The following is a 20,005-nucleotide window of genomic DNA, read 5'->3' on the forward strand; positions in this document are numbered from 1 at the left end:
GGTGCCAACGCGGCCCTTCGTTGTTCCCAAGGCTGCGGCTGGAAGTTCGAGCCCCTGCTCGGGGAGGAGCTGGACCTGCGGCGCGTCACGTGGCGGCTGCCCCCGGAGCTCATCCCGCGTCTGTCCGCCAGCAGCGGGCGCTCCGACGAAGACGGCGGCAGCGTTGCGGGGGGCGCGGACGGGGAGGGCAGCGGCTGGATCCGCGGGGCAACGCCCCGGCCTCCGGGAGGTGACGGCCTCCCCGGCGTGCCTGCTCGGGTCCTGGGCTCATTTGAGTTGCTTTGGGTCCCCAGTTTCTGTCAAGCTGCCCACTAGAGTGCCCTGCCGGTCCAGAATCTGCATAAATGCGTGCAGACAAGCCTCGGGAACCCTCTCCCCAAGGGAGGATAATGCAGGGACCTCCAGGAACTGGAAGGCAAGCCTTGGGCCAGAGTCACTGCAGGGGAGTAAGCTCCTGACTGAGGCTAACTGTGCTCGGTGGCGCAAGGCAGGCTTGGGAAGACTACATAATCCCGTTTGCCTCTGGGAACCCAGGGACCTGGTAGTCTGAGAAATTAGCTATAATCTTTAAGGCTGCCCTCTGCACCCCCAGGGCCGCAGGTCTGTCCCTTGCTGTAGGCCTCACAGACTGACCTCTCTCTCCATGCAGAGCACCTGGTGAACGGCCGGATGGACTTTGCCTATCCAGGCAGTGCCAACTCCCTGCACCGAATGACGGCGGCTAACGCTGCCTACGGCACACATCTGTCCCACCGAGTGCTGAGCACATCCTCCACCCTCACTCGGGACTACCACTCTCTGACCCGCACAGAGCACTCTCGCTCAGGCACGCTTCCCCGGGACTACTCCACCCTCAATTCCCTTTCCTCCCAGGGTGAGTGACCTCTGCTTCGCCCGCTGACCTTCCTACATCCAGCTCCTGGACAGCTGTTGGCCTGCTGCCCATACTCCATACTGCCTTCACACACACACATACACACACACACACACGCACGCACGCACACGCGTGCGCGCACACACACATCCTGCCCTTCTCACTTTTGTTTTGTCCTGCCCTAGGCCTCCCTCCTATCTGGGAAGATAGGAGGAGCAGGCTTCCGCTGTCTTGGACCCTTGGGTCCCGGAGTCGGGCTCAGATGAAGGGTATCCCCGCATCCAGGGGTTCACCAGACTCTATAATCCTGGCTGGGCAGTCAGCAGCACCCTCCTGGGGTTCAGGTAGTACAGGGGTGGTCACCATATGTCTGTGGCTGCCATGCTCCATCTGCCACCCGGCCACCATCACAGCCTCTGCCCACGCACTCGCTGCCTGTGCTACATTGCATTCGGATCCCCTGTCCATCCACAGGAGCTAACCACTGCCCTGCCCTCATCAGTGCTGAAGCCTAACACAGAATCTGCTCCCCTGGGGCACAGAGCAAGAACTGAACAGGGTGCAAGGCCAGCGGTAGTGGGCTGGGGAGTCTGCCTGACTCAAGGGGGACTCTGGGCTCATGTGGGAAGCATTGGGCAGCCTAGACAGCAGTGTGTCCAGCTACCTGACCAGAGAGGCAAGCTAAGTGAGCAAGGGGTGGACTGAGACTCATCTCAAACCCCATACCCTGTCTTGAACTGACTGTGGTCTCCAATATCCAGACTCCCGTGGGGCTGCAGGTGTGCCCGACACACCCACTCGGCTGGTTTTCTCTGCCCTGGGGCCCACGTCTTTGAAAGTGAGCTGGCAGGAGCCACAGTGTGACCGAGTTCTGCTGGGCTACAGTGTGGAGTACCAACTACTAAATGGCGGTGAGGCATGGTGACATGGTGACTATTGGCCGTAATGCTCCCAAGCCTGTCCCCGTATCTGCCGGGCCAGGAACACCCCCCCACCCCCATCCCCCCATCCCCCCCACTCCCCGCAAGTCTACTGAGCACAGATGCCCCACCCAGCCATTCTCCTGGTCCTCCAAGCCCCTTCACTCTGCCCACCTTCTCCTGAGCCGCTAGTACATCTCTCTAAACTAGGTTTTGCTTAATGAGGTTTTATAGACGCAGGGCTCCGGCCTTTGGCCTTTGTGAGAACTGGGAAATGGAATCCCCTTGGCATGCGCACTCAACATTAACAGGAGGCCCCTTCACCGGAGCACAGGGTTTGATCAGAACACGAGTGGGTCAGTAGGTTCCACTTAGCTTAGATGTCTTCTTTCAGTGTGGGGGGCTTAGACCCAGGACTTCTTACATGTTAAAGGCTCTACCACTGAGCTACAACACCCCTGGCCCTCTGCTCATTACAGCCAAGGAACCAGCATAGCACACTGTACCCAAACCCCAGGCAGACCTGGTTAGACCTGAGGTGTTGGATGGCAGCCTAAGGGAGGGAGAGATCCAGCAAGCAGTGGGAGTTAAGGTGGTCCTGCTTCCTGCCCTCACTCCACCTCTTAGGTGAGTTGCATCGGCTCAACATCCCTAACCCCGGCCAAACCTCAGTGGTGGTAGAAGACCTCCTGCCCAACCACTCCTACGTGTTCCGAGTGCGGGCCCAGAGCCAGGAGGGCTGGGGCCGCGAGCGAGAGGGTGTCATCACCATTGAATCCCAGGTGCACCCGCAAAGCCCTCTCTGCCCCCTGCCAGGTGAGCTGTCTGCCTCCTGCTGCTGTCTAGGTCACCACCCACCTACCGCTCGCCCACTGACGGTGTCTCCCTCTACTGCCTCCAGGCTCTACCTTCACTTTGAGCACCCCCAGCGCCCCGGGACCGCTGGTGTTCACTGCCCTAAGTCCAGAGTCGCTGCAGCTGAGCTGGGAGCGGCCGCGGAGGCCCAATGGAGATATCCTTGGCTATCTGGTGACCTGTGAGATGGTCCAAGGAGGAGGTGCCACCTGTCCTGGAAGGAGGGGGGTTGTGGGGGGGTGGGAAAGCACCACAGGAGCTAAAGGTATCTTCCCTGTGTAGGTTCAGCCACAACATTCCGGGTGGATGGAGACAATCTTGAGAGCCGGCTGACAGTACCTGGCCTCAGTGAGAATGTTCCTTACAAGTTCAAGGTGCAGGCCAGGACAACTGAGGGCTTCGGGCCAGAGCGTGAGGGCATCATCACCATCGAGTCCCAGGATGGAGGTGGGGTGTCTCCCCATGCGCGCCCCAGCCCTTCCCTGGCCTTGCCTTTGCATGGTACCATCCTGACCGACTGATCTGCCTGCTCTAGGCCCCTTCCCGCAGCTGGGCAGCCACTCTGGGCTTTTCCAGAACCCTCTACAGAGCGAGTACAGCAGCATCACCACTACTCACAGCACGACCACCGAGCCCTTCCTCATGGGTGAGTCTCCAAGGGCAGGAGACCCTGACTCTGGGAATGCAGAGCCGGTGCAGAGAGGCAGGGAGCTACACATGGCCCTTCCGATTTCTTCCCTTGCAGATGGACTAACCCTGGGGACCCAGCACCTAGAAGCAGGGGGTTCCCTCACCCGGCATGTGACCCAGGAATTTGTGAGCCGGACACTGACCGCCAGTGGTTCTCTCAGCACGCATATGGACCAACAGTTCTTCCAAACCTGAAACTCCCGGGAGCTGGGCCCCTCCTTGCCTTCTCTCCCTAGCTCCTTCCTTCCTTTGCCGCTCCATCTACCTGTGTGTTGCACGCTGACCACAGAGCCAGCACCTCTAGCCAGGGAGCAGGGTAGGTGCCCTCTGGGAGAAGCATGAAGCAGGTAGAGGTACCGCAAGGCTTGACTGCATTCTGCCCTGGGTCCAAGCCCACTTGTGACCAAAGAACTGGAGGTAGCACAAGGGCCCAACCTTGGTTCTGCACTTAATAAATAAAAGATTTTGCTACTGCTTAGCTGCCCTGTCTGTTCTTTACAGGCCAGAGAGGTGTCCGCCTGCGGTAGAACAGTGATTCTTACAATTCCTTTGACCCCAGAGGGATACCCACCTCCAAAGGCAGGTGGCTCCAGAGGCTACAACCGTAAGAGGCACAACTTTATTAAGCACCCAGATGTGGAATGAGGGTACCAGAGGCAGAGCTGCTGCCTCCACCACGCTTATGTGTCCGTCAGTCTCAAGAACAATCACAAGCTCAGCACCTGGGCTCCGTCGGCAGCTTGAGAGAGGTAGAAGGTGGCTGTGCCGCTATATTGCTCCTGGGGGAGAAGTGGAGCTAAGAAACGGGTGACCCGGGTACCCACCTCTCCCATCCTCCCAGGCTCTGGCGATCACCCACCTGTATGTGGTGCATGGCGTGGGAGGCAGCGGAGGCCTCCAGCAATGTCACTGTGCAGCCACCAAAGCCGCCGCCTGTCATACGACTGCCGTAAACCCCAGGCACAGAGAGTGCAGCCTCAACCAATTGGTCCAGCTCAGGGCAACTCACCTCGTAGTTATCCCTGCAAAGGATATAGGAACGAGAGGGACAGAGACCTGGGACCAGGCTATACCCCAAACTGGGACCCCCCCTGTGCCCAAAGGAATGAGAGGGATTAGACCTGGGACCCGCCTGTGCCCAGAGGATATAGGAATGAGAGGGATTAGACCTGGGACCCTCCTGTGCCCAAAGGATATAGGAATAAGGGATTAGACCTGGGACCCACCTATGCCCAGAGGATATAGGAATGAGGGATTAGGGGCTGGAGAGATGGCTCAGTGGTTAAGAGCACTGACTGCTCTTCCAGAGGTCCTGAGTTCAATTCCCAGCAACCACATGGTGGCTCACAACCATCTCTAATGAGACCTGGTGCCCCCTTCTGGCATGCGGGCACACATGGAAGGAATGCTGTACACATAATAAATAAATAAAACCTAAAAAAAAAAAAAAAAAAAAAGGAATGAGGGATTAGACCTGGGACCCACCTATGCCCAGAGGATATAGGAATGAGGGATTAGACCTGGGACCCACCTATGCCCAGAGGATATAGGAATGAGGAATTAGACCTGGGACCCGCCTGTGCCCAGAGGATATAGGAATAAAGGATACAGACCTGGGACCCACCTATGCCCAGAGGGATTAGACCTGGGACCCGCCTGTGCCCAAAGGATATAGGAATAAGGGATTAGACCTGGGACCTGCCTATGCCCAGAGGATATAAGAATGAGGGATGAGACCTGGGACCCGCCTGTGCCCACAATGCACAAGCCACCCAGAGGGCCTCACCTGAGTGAGTAGTGACTCTCCACCATGAGCCGTCCAAAGGCCTTATAGTCCCCTCGACTCAGAGCAGCTGCGGCCTGGGCTGTTCGCCGGATCTCCCCTACCACGTGCCGGGCCCGGCGGAAGCCCTCCTTGCTCATAAGCTCCCTGCCGGCTGAGAAAGAACAGAGTTCAGCAGCCCAACCCCATACCACCTGTGACCTCAGGGTGTGGGAGAGAAACCTGGTGGGCAGTGGCCAAACCCCTTAGTGGACAGCAGCTTACTGAACCCTCCTCAGTACAGGCAGGGACTGACAGGACGGGCTTCACCCTGGACCTGGCTCTAAAGCCCCGCCCCCCAATCTCAGAGCTCTCTTTCTCACTGTAACATGGGACAACTGTATCTATCCATCACTTGAGATCTACAGGAGACTGCAGGAAATGACACGCTGGACTCCCCGCAAGGAGCCAGCACAGAGAGAGTGCAATACTCTGAGCCTGTAACTTTTAGGGCTTTCGAGATGGGACAAAGGACAGGCCTTGAGATCTTTCTCTACATAGCCCTGGCTGTCCTAGAACTCACTGTGAGGACCAGTTGGCCTCGAACACAGACATCCTTGGACCCACCTGCCTCTGCTTCCTGAATGCTGGGAGTAGGTGTTTACTGTCTGGTCTGAAAGGGCAAGCTTAAGGTTTCAAGCAGGCAGGGATGTGGCTCATTGGCAGAGCACTTGCCCGGCACGTGCAAGGCTCTGGGTTCTAGTCCCATCAATGCCAACTCTTTTGGAAGCCTAGGTTTGTAGGATTTGGGGGCTGTATTTCTCGAGCAGAACATGATGAACGGAGCTGGGAAGAGGGAAGGGACGACAGGCCATGTGGACATCCCAGCGGGGAGCCTGGCAGAACATGGTGACTCTCACCCTCGAGCTCCTCCAGCCGCACCTCTCGCAGGCTCTCCTTGCCCAGAGCCTGGGCCACTTCCTCACACTGGCGCCGCCGAATTGGGTACTCGCTGGAACCAAGGGAATGGCGGACATTGGAGTTAGTGATGAGCACAGCCAGCTTGGGGTCTGACAGCGGAACCAGGCTTGTCTCCAGGGACCTGGGGGGAATGAAGCTGGAATGAGGGAGATGTCACAGCCAAGGGTCCAAAGAGCGGGCACACTCCGCTCAGGAGCTCCTGATTACGAGGTGGGGGATACAAGGGGAGCCCCTGACCTGCAGTCAATGAGTAGCGCATGACCTTTCTGCCCCAGCAGAGCGATGAGCTGGTCCATGATGCCACAGGGCACCCCTGCGAAGCTGTGTTCAGCCCGTTGACACACCTGGGCCCGGGCAGCTATTGACCCCGAGTCTGCGGCACAGGGTGAGGTGGGGAAGCTGGGGTCCAGGGGAGGGCATAGGGGCTGGCCACATTGGAACAGCAGGGCTCCAGTGACAATCAAAGGGACTTCCCACCCTCCCTCCCTAAGCCCAGTAGGGGAAGAGGTTCTGAGTACAGACGCCTGAGAAGGAAGGCGGGGCCTAAGCAATACCTGGGCAGAGCTGCTGGAGGAAGGTATACGTGGCCACTTCCAGAGAAGCTGAGCTGGAAAGCCCACCCCCCAGGGGCACCGAGCTGACCACCACTGCACTGAAGCCAGGGAGGGGGGCAGCTGCAGGCGAAAGAACGATGCTGGTAAGATGGGGTGCAGGGAGTGTGGATGTAGGCAGGACGCGTGTCTCACCAAACTGCAGACCTCGGGGAGCCCACCCACCCTTCTTCTGCTACCCTCTGAGTTTGCTGGGGTGATCTTCCTCCTTGTCTTCCTGATTTGGGGTTCCAGAGACTAGCAAGCTGACTCTGAATTCTGGTTCCTCTGATCATATAAAGGAAACCAAAGGTAGTTCCTGAGCTCCCAGGGTCTCAGAGCCCTTATCTGTGCAGTGAGATGCTCCACCCGGGACAAATGACAATGGGATGCTCCACCTGGGAGGAAGGGACTTTGTTCTGGGGAAATGGCATTCCCAGAAGCAGCCTGGGTCTCATACCTGGGTAATGTTGAATCACTCCCTTGACATAATTGGCCCATTGTGGGGTTCCAGGCTCCAAGGACCGCTGGGCTGTGGGCAGTGGGAATTGCAGGCGCTGGGGCTCATCTGCATTCTTGGAGGTGGTAAGAAGAGAAACAAGCCCATCTGTCCGGGGGCTGCCGACCAGCACGGTCACAAGCTCCAGAGCCTGAAGGAGAGGGTGTGCATAATCTCTATCAGCGGACAGAGTGAGGCCATCCAGGGCCACATCGTTTGGTTTCTGTTTGCTCTCTAAAATTGTTGGTTTTTTGTTTGTTTTTCTAGACAGGGTTTCTCTGTGTAGCCCTGGCTATCCTGGAATTCTGGAGACCAGGCTGGCCTCAAACCCTGGCAGATCTGCCTGCCTCCACCTCCTAATAAAGGCTCCCCCAGCCCACAAATCACTAGGACCCTGAGGGGAAGGTTTGCAGACTGGTGGAATATCCAACTGCAGGTGGGAAATTCTTCTTTTGAGATTCCAGAACTTGCTTGGGTCTCCCCAGGGCGATTAGAGGAGACAGATTCAAAGCCCCAGGTTCTGTTGTCTGGGACAGACAGGGCTTGGGGGGTAAATAGGCTCAGCTTGCAGCGAAAGAGGTGAGGCTCAAGAAAGATCTTCAAAAGAAATGGCCTGGGGGCGGGGGGATTAGAATTCAGCCTCCTGGGTCTTCAGGGCGGAGCCAGCTACAGCAAGCACAAGTCTGGACTCTGCCCGGAGGACTGCTTTCAGCTGAGGGCCAAAGGGACAGATAGCTATCTTAGGCAATAACAGGGTCACAGGGCTTCCCAGACTGGGGCCAGCCTCCGCAGTGCCGCAAGGCCTCTTTCAGGAGCAGAGACCCAGGCTGAACGCTAGAACACTCACAGACCTAGAAGGAGCTGTGTCTGTGTGACTTTGAGTCCGTCGTCAGTGCTCTATGGGTCCGCCGTTTCTTCCGGGCTGGGCCAAGAGGGCAACATTTACAACGGTCTACCTTTGCATAGGACTAAGTCTGTAGGCAAACCTCCGTGTTTTCTTGATTTGAGATAGACTCTCACTCAGTAGCCCAGGCTGGCCATGAACTCGCAATTCTCCTGCCTCAGCTTGCCGGGTATTGGGATTATCAGACATGCGCCACCATGCCGAATAACCTCCTATATTGCTACCTTGGTCCTCACATTATTAAGAGGTACATATTTCCAAGTTGAGGGCGATGATTAACAGCCCCCAGAGGGCGGGCTTGAGTGAGAAGGCACACACACCCCTCCCTGCTTCGGCTTCCTGTCTTCACACGTGGACAACTGCACGTCCCGGGGTTCTCGTGTTTGTGGACCCCTCACTCCGCCTTCCACCCGGAGAGTGCTCGCCCTCCCGCGCTGCCTATGCTAGCCCTTCCCTACCGCAGGCTCCCCGAGGCAACCCCTCACCATGGGCAGCACCAGGCCCTGGTTGTAGTCCGTGTGCTCCCCGATGAGGTTGACGCGGCCCGGCGCTGACACCGCCAGCTCCGGCTCGGCTCCGAACTCCTCCAGGAAGGCCCGCCGGGCCTCGGCCAGCAGCTCCTCAACCTGGGGCGGTCTCCAAGCAGCCATGACTCTCGTCTGCAGCGGGGCGCGCCGCCCCGCGGGATGCTGGGGGCGGAGCCACGTGGCGCGGACTCACATTCCTGCCGACGCGATGCCCCGCCCCCGCCGTCTGGCCCCGCCCACCCCACCTGCAGAGCCTGCTCCAAGCTCAGCTCTCTGACGCCTGCAGGCTCTCTGGCAACTGACAGCTGGGGAGACCCGAGTGGAATTCTGTTTCCTGGGGTTGTCCTCTTAGAACTGTGGGGGCTCCCACTTGAGTGGCAGTTAACACGCATGGAGATCTGAACTGTCCATCCCTGAGCCTGGAGCCTCTTCATGCGCTCCCCATCACCATCTTCCCCCCAACACAGCCACAAGCGCCACCAAAGCATCTGCCTCCGAGGTCCTCAGAGCGAAGTTATGCGAAGTCGTCGTCCTTGATCATGGGTCTCTAACAGAGTGCTGTGGTACACTGTCTGAGGATAAACAAGGATCGCTCGTCAAGCTTGAAAGTGACCAGAGAAAGTCACCTTTTACAGGTTCTTTTTCTGGCTCCTGTCGATGGAGATGATGCCAGTGGTCAGATACAAGACCAGGCCCTCCTCAGAGGCCCAAAAGCTACCGCAATATTAGGTGATTTTGTTGGTTTCCAACAAGTGCTTCCCCTGGGAGAGTCTTGGTCTCAGAGGCAGGACCATCTGCCTATAGCCTTTATTCTGGCCCAGATCTTTGCCCGGATGCCTGTCTACACCTTCTGTATAACCGTGTAAGAGAAGGAAAGCCTGAACTATAAGAAAAGCAGCCTGTCTGGGATTACAAAAGATTGTCCACAGATTGCACAGTTTCATTCAAAATGCAGTTTAGGGGCTCTGTGTGTAGGTCAGTGGTAAAGTCTATACTTACCATGCTCAAGATCCTGGCTGGGGTCAACCCCCAACACCATATTTTCAAAAGAGAGCAGCTAGAAGAAAAGGCAGGGCTAAGGCTTTGACCTTGAAGGAGGGGAATGTAGTCCAGTGGTAGAAAGCCCACACATTCAAAGACACGCACAAAATATTTTTTTCAAAAAATATTTTTCAAGCAAGGCATAGTGGTACATGTATAATCTTAGTACATGGGAGACACAGGCAAAAGGATCTCCAGTTTGAAACCAGTCTGGTCTACATAGCAAGATCCTGTCTACAAAACTAACAAACAAACAGACTGTGCTATCAGAAGACATGTAAACTAATAAAGCCGGATGTAATGCCACAGGCTTGTTATTCCAGCACTCAGGAGGCAGAAGCAGGGTTGTGGCAAATTCAGGACCAATCTGGTCTACACACTGCTACACAGCAAGACCCCGTATCAAGTGAGGAGCGGTGGCTGCCAATAGTCATAAATGCCTGCAACCCTAGCTCCTCAGAGACCAAGGCTGGCCAGGCTTGATGGTACTTGTCTTTAATCCCCAGAACCCAGGAGTCAGAGACAGGCAGACCTCTGTGGAGGCCTGAGGGTCTGGAGTTCAAGGTCATCCTCCTCCACAAAGTGAATTCTAGACTGGCTTACACGCTGTAAGACCCTGTCTCAAAAACTAACAACAAAATCAATTGCTGGGGCTGGAGAGATGACTCAGAGGTTAAGAGCACTAGTTGCTCTTCCAGAGGTCCTGAGTTCAATTCCCAGCAACCACATGGTGGCTCACAAACCATCCATAATGAGATCTGGTGTCCTCTTCTAGCCTGCAGAAATATGTGCAAACAGAACACCGTATACATAATAAATCTTTTTTTGTTTTGTTTTGTTTTGTTTTTGGTTTTTCGAGACAGGGTTTCTCTGTTGTTTTGGAGCCTGTCCTGGAACTAGCTCTTGTAGACCAGGCTGGTCTCGCATAATAAATCTTTTTAAAAATCAATCGCTAATTTCTTTTGACAGCCTGCTTTTTGAGTACACTACAATAAAGCCATCTCTTTGCATAACCGAAACCACAAGATAATTGTGAGTGGCCTTTGGAGCTGGCTGAAATGACAGCCATGTCCGCCTACAAGGCACCATCCTGTTGTGACAGAACTCTATACAGCACCCCCTTTTCTCTGAGCACTCTCTGACTAGCTTCAGCTAGGAATCCAACAGCCCGCACCTCTGTCCAGTTGAGCGTGGGTAGGATCCAGCCACTCTGAACCTTGGTTGCTCATTTCCCCAACAGGGTGGGTGTTTTCTCTTTGGGTCATTTATGTCTAAAGTACTCACACTGCAGCTGATACTTAGAAGCATAGAATAAATGTTTGCGCTTGCTATCAAACTTCCATTAATTCAAACAGGCATTAATGGACTCTCCTTCGTCATGCAGCTGGCTGGAGAGATAAAGAGCCTCAGGCACCTTACCATCTGGTTGGGAGGCAGACAACCTCAAATCTGACCTCCTCTAATTGAGATAAATACTGTGCTTACTTTTATTTTATTTTTTTAAGCAAGATCGCAATGTGTAAATCAGGTTGTCCTTTAGCTTTTCTTTTTTTAATCTTTTTTTTTTTTTTTTTTTTTTTTTTTGGTTTTTCGAGACAGGGTTTCTCTGTGGCTTTGGAGCCTGTCCTGGAACTAGTTCTGTAGACCAGGCTGGTCTCGAACTCACAGAGATCCACCTGCCTCTGCCTCCCGAGTGCTGGGATTAAAGGTGTGTGCCACCATCGCTCGGCGTCTTTTTTTAATTTATTTAACAGGGCTACAATAGTGAGATCTGCTTCAAGAAAAAAAATTTTTGAAGTCAGGTGTTATGGCAGATAGCTTGAATTCCAGCACTCAGGAAGCAGAGGCAGATGGGTCTTTGTGACGGTGAGGCCAGTTCAAGATAAGATCTGTGGCATTCTTGGTAAACCTGGAATTCACTGTGTAAACCAGAGTAGCCTTGAACTCACAAACTGCTTCTGTCTATCTAGTGCTGGGATTAAACACCATGCATGTTCTTATTTTTCTTAGTTTTTTGTTTGTTTGCTTGCTTGTTTTGTTTTTGTTCATGGTTTTTGTATAGCTTTGGAGACTGTCGAGGAACTCACTCTGTAGACCAGACTGGCCTTGAACTCACAGAGATCCACCTGCCTCTGCTCCAGAGTGCTGGGATAAAAGGCCTGTGCCACCACGGACTGACTTCACTTTGCTTTTGCATGTAAAGATGTGCTGACTTAGCTTTCTATTCTGGCTGCATGTCTTCCCTGACATGGAATCTCTCTCTGGAACTGTAAGCCAAAATAAAGTCTTCCACGAACCGTTTGTCATCATGGAGTGTATCACTGCAACAGAACGCACTTGAACGTGCTGGCTAGAGTGGAACCTGAAGGAGAATCGTGATCCCTTTTGATCCCACACCATGATTCTGCTGCCCTCTTTCTTTGTGTTGAAACTATGACCGCTGGCACCGGGTATGGCGATGTAAGCTTGTAATCCTAGCCCTCAGGACGCTGTGACAGGAAGATCACTAAGCTCCACATTAAATATCAAGACTCTGGTGAGGCAGAAGCAGGCAGATCCTGTGAGTTCAAGGCCAGCCTGGTCTACAGAGGGAGTTCCAGGACAGCCAGAGCTGCAGAGAAACCCTCTCTCAAAAAACAAAACAAAGCCGGGTGATGGTGGTGCGTGCCTTTAATTAATCTCAGCACTCACTCGGGAGGCAGAGGAAGGCAGATCTCTGCAAGTTCGAGGCCAGCCTGGTCCACAGAGTGAGTTCCAGGACAGCCAGGGCTACACAGAGAAACCCTGTCTCAAAAAACAAAACAAAAACAAAAAAAAGACTCTAGCACACCTTTAATCCCAGCAATACCAGGCAATTTGTAGTCAGTCTGGGCTACATAGTGAGTTTCCAGGCTAAACAAATCTACACAGAGGGACCCTGCTTCTTTTTAGAACTGTCCCGTTACAGGAACTTTGCTCAGCAGGAAGTCTGCTTTGACCTTTGACTTTCCCTCCCATTTCCTTGCCAGATATCACAGTCCTGGAGAAAGATGACAGCACCTCAGTGTGGACACCACATCTGCCTCTGCCCCGCTGGCCAAGAAACTTGCACCAGCAGCACAGCTACTGAGGACAGGCACTCCAGAGATGCTTCTTTTCTACCTCCCAAGACGAAGCTGAATCTCTTGGGCTTTTCCTTTTATTATTATTTCCAAATCACTTATAGGTGTGGGGAACTACTTCTGTGTATGTGCAGGTGAGAGCAGGGCCCGCAGAGGCCGGAGGCGTTGGATCCCCTGCAGCTGGTGATAGATCATTGTCAGCAGCTTAGTGTGGGTGCTGCAGATGGAGCCATCTCAAGCACATCATCAAGAAGTGCTATATGCTTAGCTCTGGCTTCTCCCTTGCAACCTCAGCCTGGCCTCCCCATACAGGACTTGGGTCCTTACCTCCTGAAGGGATGTCTCTGATGATGTTTGTCCTGTCGAGAGCCCACCGTTTCACCTGTTCTGGGAGAGTCTTGTTCCTATATTTCCTGGTAATTTTTCTTTGCTTGCCGGGCGTTGGTGGCGCACGCCTTTAATCCCAGCACTTGGGAGGCAGAGGCAGGCGGATCTCTGTGAGTTCGAGACCAGCCTGGTCTACAAGAGCTAGTTCCAGGACAGGCTCCAAAACCACAGAGAAACCCTGTCTCGAAAAACCAAAAAAAAAAAAAAAAAATTTCTTTGCTTTTATGTGATTTCTGTAATGAAAGCTTCTATAGCACTGGAGATACAGATTCAAGTTGGCACAGACTGAAGGACTGATAGCCAGCAAGATGGTGCCTCCAGGTAGAGCTAGTTTGTGTTCTAGTTGGTCATTGTCCCAAATTTTTTTATTTTTGGTTTTCGAGACAGGGTTTCTCTGTGTCACTTTGTTGCCTGCCCTGGAACTAGCTCTTGTAGACCAGGCTGGCCTCGAACTCACAGAGATCCTCCTGCCTCTGCCTCCTGGTGCTGGGATTAAAGGCGTGCGCCACCACCGCCCGGTGCCCCAGACTTCCTTAATTAAATGTTTTTCAGTTGTCCCCTGCACTCACCGTGCCTGAGTTTGTACAGGCCATTTCATTAAACCTTTACAAGTCTACTAGACAGAAATGTATTTTACAGATGGGGACGGACAAATGGAGCTTTGAACGTGAGTCATGAGTTCAAGCCCTATTCTCTTTGCCACCCTCTGTCCCCATGAGGACTACAGGCTGCTGCAGCCTTTGGTCTGCCAACAGCACGGCCAAGATGAAGCTTAGTTGCTCCTCAGTGGAGAACAAGAGGCCCCTGTGCCCAAAGGACACTGCAAAGCATTGCAAGTCAGGCTGGCTCTTGGCCATTAGAGAGATCACAACGGGGCTCAGGTCCCTCCGTTGTGCCCTTTTTCAGATCATCTCTGACCTGGCTCCTCCAGCCTCTCAGCTTCACTGAAGCCATGTCCCCTTGCTTCCCCAGCAGTGGGCATCTGCAGAGCCTCCTAGCCTTCTCTGTGGGGAGGAGACGTGAGCAGTGGTTCTCGGAACAGGTGGTGGGAATGCTACTTTGAAGTCTGGCCACTGCTGTGATGCGGTGCTCCGATAAGAATGGGTCAGGCTGGGCCCCTTACATGAAGGCATGGCACTGCATGGTGTGTGCTGGAGTCAGCCAGCAGGACCTTGCCGGAAGGGACAGCACCATCCTCTGCCACCATCAAAGCCGTTCAAGCAGCTCTCCTCTAGGCAGCAGCTTCCTCATTCCCCAGACCAACAACCAGAGTGCCCCTCAAAACAGCCTTAGTCACTGGGTGGTGGCAGTGCAGGCCTTTAATTCCTGCACTCAGGTGGCAGAGGCCAGCCTGGTCTACAGAGTGAGTTCCAAGACAACCAGGGCTACTCACGAAAAACCAAAACTAAACCAAACCAAAACTGGACAAAACAGCCTCCACCATCTCCACAGGATGCTTCAGGACTTAGGACTTAGGTTGGCTGTTTCTCCTAACTTTGCCCTTGGGCAGTAGCTGTAAGGATTGTCGTTTATGCCAAAATGTTGACCAGGAGTCAACCTGGCTGGATGGAGCAGTCCACAGGGCTGACATCTCCCTAAAGAAGCACAGAACACAATGCAGGTTTAAACACCAGTGGAGTGGAGGCAGAAGGGAAGCAATGTGGGTCCAAAGAAGGTAGAGAGAGAGAGGGGAACTGCTTCATTTAGTGAGGTGACAAATATTCTCACACCAAGGGCTCATGAGGTAAAGGTAAGAATAGAGCACTGACTGTTCTTCAGGTCTTGAGTTCAGTTCCCTGCAACCACATGATGGTTTACACCATTCGAAATGAGATCTGGTGCCCTCTTGTGGTGGGAATGCATGCAGTACACACTGTATATATAGTAAGTCTTTTTTTTTTTTTTTTTTTTATTTATTATGTATACAATATTCTGTCTGTGTGTCTGCAGCCAGAAGAGGGCATCAGATCTCACCTCAGATGGTTGTGAGCCACCATGTGGTTGCTGGGAATTGAACTCAGGACCTTTGGAAGAGCAGGCAGTGCTCTTAACCTCTGAGCCATCTCTCCAGCCCATAGTAAGTCTTTTTAAAAAGGTAATCCCAGCATTTGGGAAGTAGAGGCAGGCGGATCTCTGTGAGTTTGAGGCCAGTCTGGTCTACAGAGTGAGTTCCAGGACAGCCAGAACTGCTTCACGGACAAACCCTTTCTTGGGGGCGGGAAGAATCGAGTACACAAAATGGATACTTAGGGTTCTCATGGCTCCAGCTGCAGGAGGGGCTGAAACTGCTCAACCCAGCCCTTCTCTGTGATAGGCTAGAACTGCAGTGTGAGACAAAAACGGAAGGGCCCAGGACCAGGGTTTCTTGTCTCACTAACCACTATGTCCTGCCATGTTCTTCCCTCTGCCAGATGCTCACAGACCCAGCAAACATCTGGCTAAGGGCATGGCTTGCTCTTGACTCCCCACCCTTGGACCCATCCTGCCTCTGGTACCTCACTCCTAGGCAAACCAGTTGGAGTGGGTGAGGACCAGGAGCAGTGGGTGGAAGGCCTAGTTTGTGTACTATTGGAACGCCAGCCAGGCCAGCAGACGGGAGGCACAGGCTGGTGGATCTCTGAGTTTGAGGCCAGTCTGCTCTACAGAGTGAGCTCCAGGACAAACAGTGCTACACACAGGGAAACCCGTCTTGAAAAACCAGGAAAAAGAAAAAAAAGCGGTAGGCCGGATGGATGCCAGACCATCTAGGCCTCTTTCCATCTCTCCATCTCTCATCAGCTGCTGGTAGACACCTAGGCCACATTTCTAGTAAAAGTTAAAGGACGAAACATCTCTATAAAACAGAGTCAAGAATCTTTGAAGACAGGTAATTTTTTTGTCTGTCCCTGCACCAAAGGCTCACCTCACTGATTTGCCAAATGTGGACAGTGAAGAGGCACAGGAACCAACTGCTACAGTACTGGGCAAACCGCACACTGGAACCTGCTCTCTACTGAAAGTGCTCCTGCCTGCTGAGTAGGAAGGTAAGCCTCACAGCTGGGGATCTAACTCAGTGGCAGAGGGCTTATCTAGCATGCACAAGGCCAGGGGTTCAAAACCCAGTACACACATACCCACAAAAGCTTCCCTGAACATTTTGGGAAACTTTTCAGCTTTCCCTTTCATTAGATCCCCACTCCCAGGGTGTCCTTTACAGGTAGCTTCCTGGAACCAAAAATGTATGCTTATTTATGCCCCGTGTAAACCCAAATTGCACAATTTAAACAGTAGCCTCCAGGCTTTCCAACAGCCAACATCAGGCTGCAAGCCAGAAACTTGGTTACTATAGGCACTAAACTCACCAAGTAAATAAGAGGGGACATGGCATATGCTTTTAATCCCTACATTTGGGAGGCAAATTAAAGCCAGACTGGTCTACAGAGCTAGTTCCAGGAGTCAGGGCCACACAAAGAAACTCCCAAAGCACTAAAGAATGAATAATATGTGAAAGCAATACCCAAATTATACACATGTGTATAATGGTAAAAATTTACTTGGTGGGCAATGGTGGATCATTCAGACCTTTAATCTCAGCACAGGCAGAGCTGTGCTTCAGACTAATTCTAGGACTAGAGAAACCCTCCATTGGGCAGGGAAAAAAATTCCACACCCACCATTTATTAATTTTAAGGCCTGCTGCCAGGATCCGCAAAACAAATCCATTTTCCTGTGAGTGACTTCACTTCTTCACACTATGGGGATCTATATATTTGCTTGTCATAAAGCCCGCACAAGTACAATAGCATTGTGGATTGTCATTAGACCCATGACAGCTTCTATTTTCAACACTCTACCACTAAGTCCTATCTCTGGCCCCCAGCAATTTTATGGAGTAATAGCCAGACTACATGCTTCCTTTAATTTTTTTTTTCAAGCAAAAACCTGAAATTAAGCCGGGCGGTGGTGGCGCACGCCTTTAATCCCAGCACTCGGGAGGCAGAGGCAGGCGGATCTCTGTGAGTTCGAGACCAGCCTGGTCTACAAGAGCTAGTTCCAGGACAGGATCCAAAACCACAGAGAAACCCTGTCTCGAAAAACCAAAAAAAAAAAAAAAAAAAAAAACCTGAAATTAAAAATCTAGATAATAGGTATATTGAAAGCTTTATGTATTCAATTTAGGTTTGACACTTAGTTGAATAAACAAATTTTATTTGTAAATTTAGTCAACATACATAATTGACCTAAAAACTTCAATAGGATACTTTTAAAAACCACTTGAAGGCCATCTCTATAAAAGGGATTTTGCCAGGACAGTAACCAGGTGTAACCTAACCCATCTTCATTGGCAGAGGTCCAATAAGCTGAAGCTGTACTCTCACCCTCATGTTTAAACTCCACGAGGAAAAAACAAATTCTCCGTTTTTCCCCTTAAAGATTAAAAAAGAAACAAAACAGAACCTAATCTAGATAGAAGACCAAACAACACAATGAAAAGCTGCACTAACTAGATTAGTAACAGGTGATGCTGGTGTGAATAGCTTGTTATTTTACTATAGAGCCCTTATAAATAAAATCCCCGTTAGTGTAGGTTACCAGCTGGAGGGTTAGTTAACGTGTGGTAGAATGAGGACTTATGCAAGGTTTAATACGCATAGCATTTTCTACTTTGTTAAAAACAAATGCAGTCTAGTCAGGAAATACCAACTGGACTAATTACACACACCTTAATGACAAGACTCCCCACCACTTGTGAATGTAAAACATTTAATTTAAAAATGTTGAACACTACAATATATAAAATAGCTATTATAAATGCACATAGTGTATTCTATAGCTGCCAGGTTTACTTTTTTTTTTTAAGGAAAACTGTTACACTGTGGTTAAAACTTGTATCTTCAACCTTTGAAAAAGCCCACATTCTATCACAGTGATGTATGGTTAAACACTTGGATCAAGTCATAACCAGTTTTATTGCAAAAGGACCCTGTACATTTATCAATTCTAGTACCTTAATAGCTACCCAACAAGTCATTAACATACAGAAACATGCATCATGAGAAGCAAGTACTATCACCCATCCCTTCTGCACACCGGCAACTTGTCACTCCTGAGCCACAGCGCCCACAGCACTGAGGTCTGTGAACAGTCACTCTCCCCATTCATCCTGAGTGAAAGATGGAATGACTTAAGTACAAATGCAACATATTATAAACAATTTCTTACAAAAAAAGTCACAAATTAAACCAAAGTATTTTACAGAATTTACTACAAAATGCCATAAAAACCGCCTCGACTTAAGCTCTCTCCCCCCGTATCCGGCGAGCCAACTGGATGTCTTTGGGCATGATGGTGACTCTCTTGGCGTGGATGGCACACAGGTTGGTATCTTCAAACAACCCCACCAGGTACGCTTCACTGGCCTCCTGTTGAGGACAAGAGCCACAGGATTAGCTCCCCCGCCGCAGAAGCCAGGCCGCCGCCCCCCCGCGCCACCGGGCCTTTGTCTCTCACCTGAAGGGCACCGATGGCTGCACTCTGAAACCTCAGGTCCGTCTTGAAGTCCTGGGCGATCTCCCTCACCAACCTCTGGAAAGGCAGCTTCCGGATGAGCAGCTCAGTCGACTTCTGGTAGCGACGGATCTCTCGCAGAGCCACGGTCCCGGGCCTGCAGGCGTCAGAGGGGGGAGGAGGGCGTCAGGGGCCGCGGCGAGGGGGGAGCGCGCTGGCTGCTGCTCGCCCGAGCCGAGCGGGGCCGGCGGCCAAGGCATTGTTCCCCGCGCCCTGCCTACCTGTAGCGGTGCGGCTTCTTCACCCCGCCGGTAGAGGGCGCGCTTTTCCGGGCCGCCTTGGTGGCCAGCTGCTTGCGGGGCGCTTTCCCCCCGGTCGACTTCCTAGCGGTCTGCTTGGTTCGGGCCATTTTCTTTCACCTGCGAGGGCCACCGCGTTCAGAGCCCGGGCCGCCCTCCCCGCGGCCGCGGCAGATGGCGGCCGCCGCCTCCTCCCCCTCCCCTAATGACTCAGGCTGCGCCGAGCGGCGGCCTCCCCCGGGAGGGGGAGCGCGGGGAGGAGCCACTTCCCGCTCCTCGGGCGGCCGGGAACACCGCGGCGGGACCTGTGAGTCACCGCCGGGGAGGAAGCGGCCGGGACGGGGACGGCGGGGACGCCACCTCCCCGCCCGAGCCGACTTCTCCCGGGCGGCCTCACCAACCCCGCCGGCGTCAGCCGACGACCGCGGCCCCGACAGCCGCCGGGCGACGCCAATACTCACCCAAAGCCGGAGTCTGAGGCCCGTGCTGGGACCGCCGCGCCGCTGTGAGCGCGCAAACGGGAGCCGCGACCGGCGACAGGAACAGAAGATCTACCTCCAACGAACGACCAAACCGCTCTGCGCTCCAAGCCCCCGACGCCTCCATTTTTATATAGACGCTTCACGCTGCGTCACTGCGTCATAGAACCCTTATTTGCATACACCAACGACTTTTTCGATTGGTGGGAGCATTCGCCGACGCGCTGACATCTCCCGACACAAAGGCCGGACTTCGGGCCCGTTCCCTGATTGGCGGGCGTTTAGGCCACTGATTGGCTGTTAAGGCTGCTTGGTGATTGGATGGGTACAAAGAGGAATAGACGAATCAGAGTTTAGCACCAAGCCGCTCCTCTGATTGGATGAAATGGAGCTATGTTTGGATCCTTTTCTTGGTTCCAAAGCTCCACAATAGAAAGTCAATGCAAATGAATTGCGCTAGTCTCTCAGACTTAAAGATTTAGGCAAGAGCCTAAGACTATTTGCATCAAAAGAGCACTTTAGAGAGATTTTGCAAAAACATATAATGATTCCAATGTCGAATAAAGCGTGTTTCCTGAATTATTTACTTTTTACTATATTTTGATCGTT

At 52.7% G+C, this 20,005-nt stretch overlaps 3 protein-coding genes across 3 annotated transcripts in view; 1 reads left to right on the top strand and 2 right to left on the bottom strand.

The window, feature by feature from the left end:
- Positions 1–3,803, top strand: part of Itgb4 (integrin subunit beta 4) — a 34,561-nt gene extending 30,758 nt beyond the window's left edge. The window contains 8 exon segments of the mRNA XM_057773830.1: positions 32–229; positions 650–874; positions 1,636–1,785; positions 2,422–2,610; positions 2,696–2,851; positions 2,932–3,096; positions 3,185–3,295; positions 3,395–3,803. Of these exon segments, the coding sequence (XP_057629813.1) occupies positions 32–229; positions 650–874; positions 1,636–1,785; positions 2,422–2,610; positions 2,696–2,851; positions 2,932–3,096; positions 3,185–3,295; positions 3,395–3,534 (1,334 nt within the window). The 3' untranslated portion in view covers positions 3,535–3,803.
- A 147-nt stretch (positions 3,804–3,950) lies between these two features.
- Positions 3,951–8,744, bottom strand: Galk1 (galactokinase 1). Its single transcript, XM_057775491.1, has 8 exons — positions 8,561–8,744; positions 7,133–7,322; positions 6,637–6,756; positions 6,320–6,455; positions 6,022–6,203; positions 5,126–5,276; positions 4,199–4,361; positions 3,951–4,118 (listed from the first exon to the last, which is right to left on the bottom strand). Exons 1-8 carry the CDS (start codon positions 8,723–8,725, stop codon positions 4,047–4,049), a joined length of 1,179 nt encoding a protein of 392 aa, XP_057631474.1. The 5' UTR covers positions 8,726–8,744; the 3' UTR covers positions 3,951–4,046.
- An 8,558-nt stretch (positions 8,745–17,302) lies between these two features.
- Positions 17,303–19,516, bottom strand: LOC130877691 (histone H3.3A). Its single transcript, XM_057775203.1, has 4 exons — positions 19,379–19,516; positions 18,900–19,037; positions 18,622–18,775; positions 17,303–18,533 (listed from the first exon to the last, which is right to left on the bottom strand). Exons 2-4 carry the CDS (start codon positions 19,025–19,027, stop codon positions 18,405–18,407), a joined length of 411 nt encoding a protein of 136 aa, XP_057631186.1. The 5' UTR covers positions 19,028–19,037; positions 19,379–19,516; the 3' UTR covers positions 17,303–18,404.
- Between the last annotated feature and the right edge of the window lie 489 nt (positions 19,517–20,005).

Source organism: Chionomys nivalis, chromosome 7, assembly GCF_950005125.1.
Source record: "Chionomys nivalis chromosome 7, mChiNiv1.1, whole genome shotgun sequence".
Taxonomy (NCBI): Eukaryota; Metazoa; Chordata; class Mammalia; order Rodentia; family Cricetidae; genus Chionomys; species Chionomys nivalis.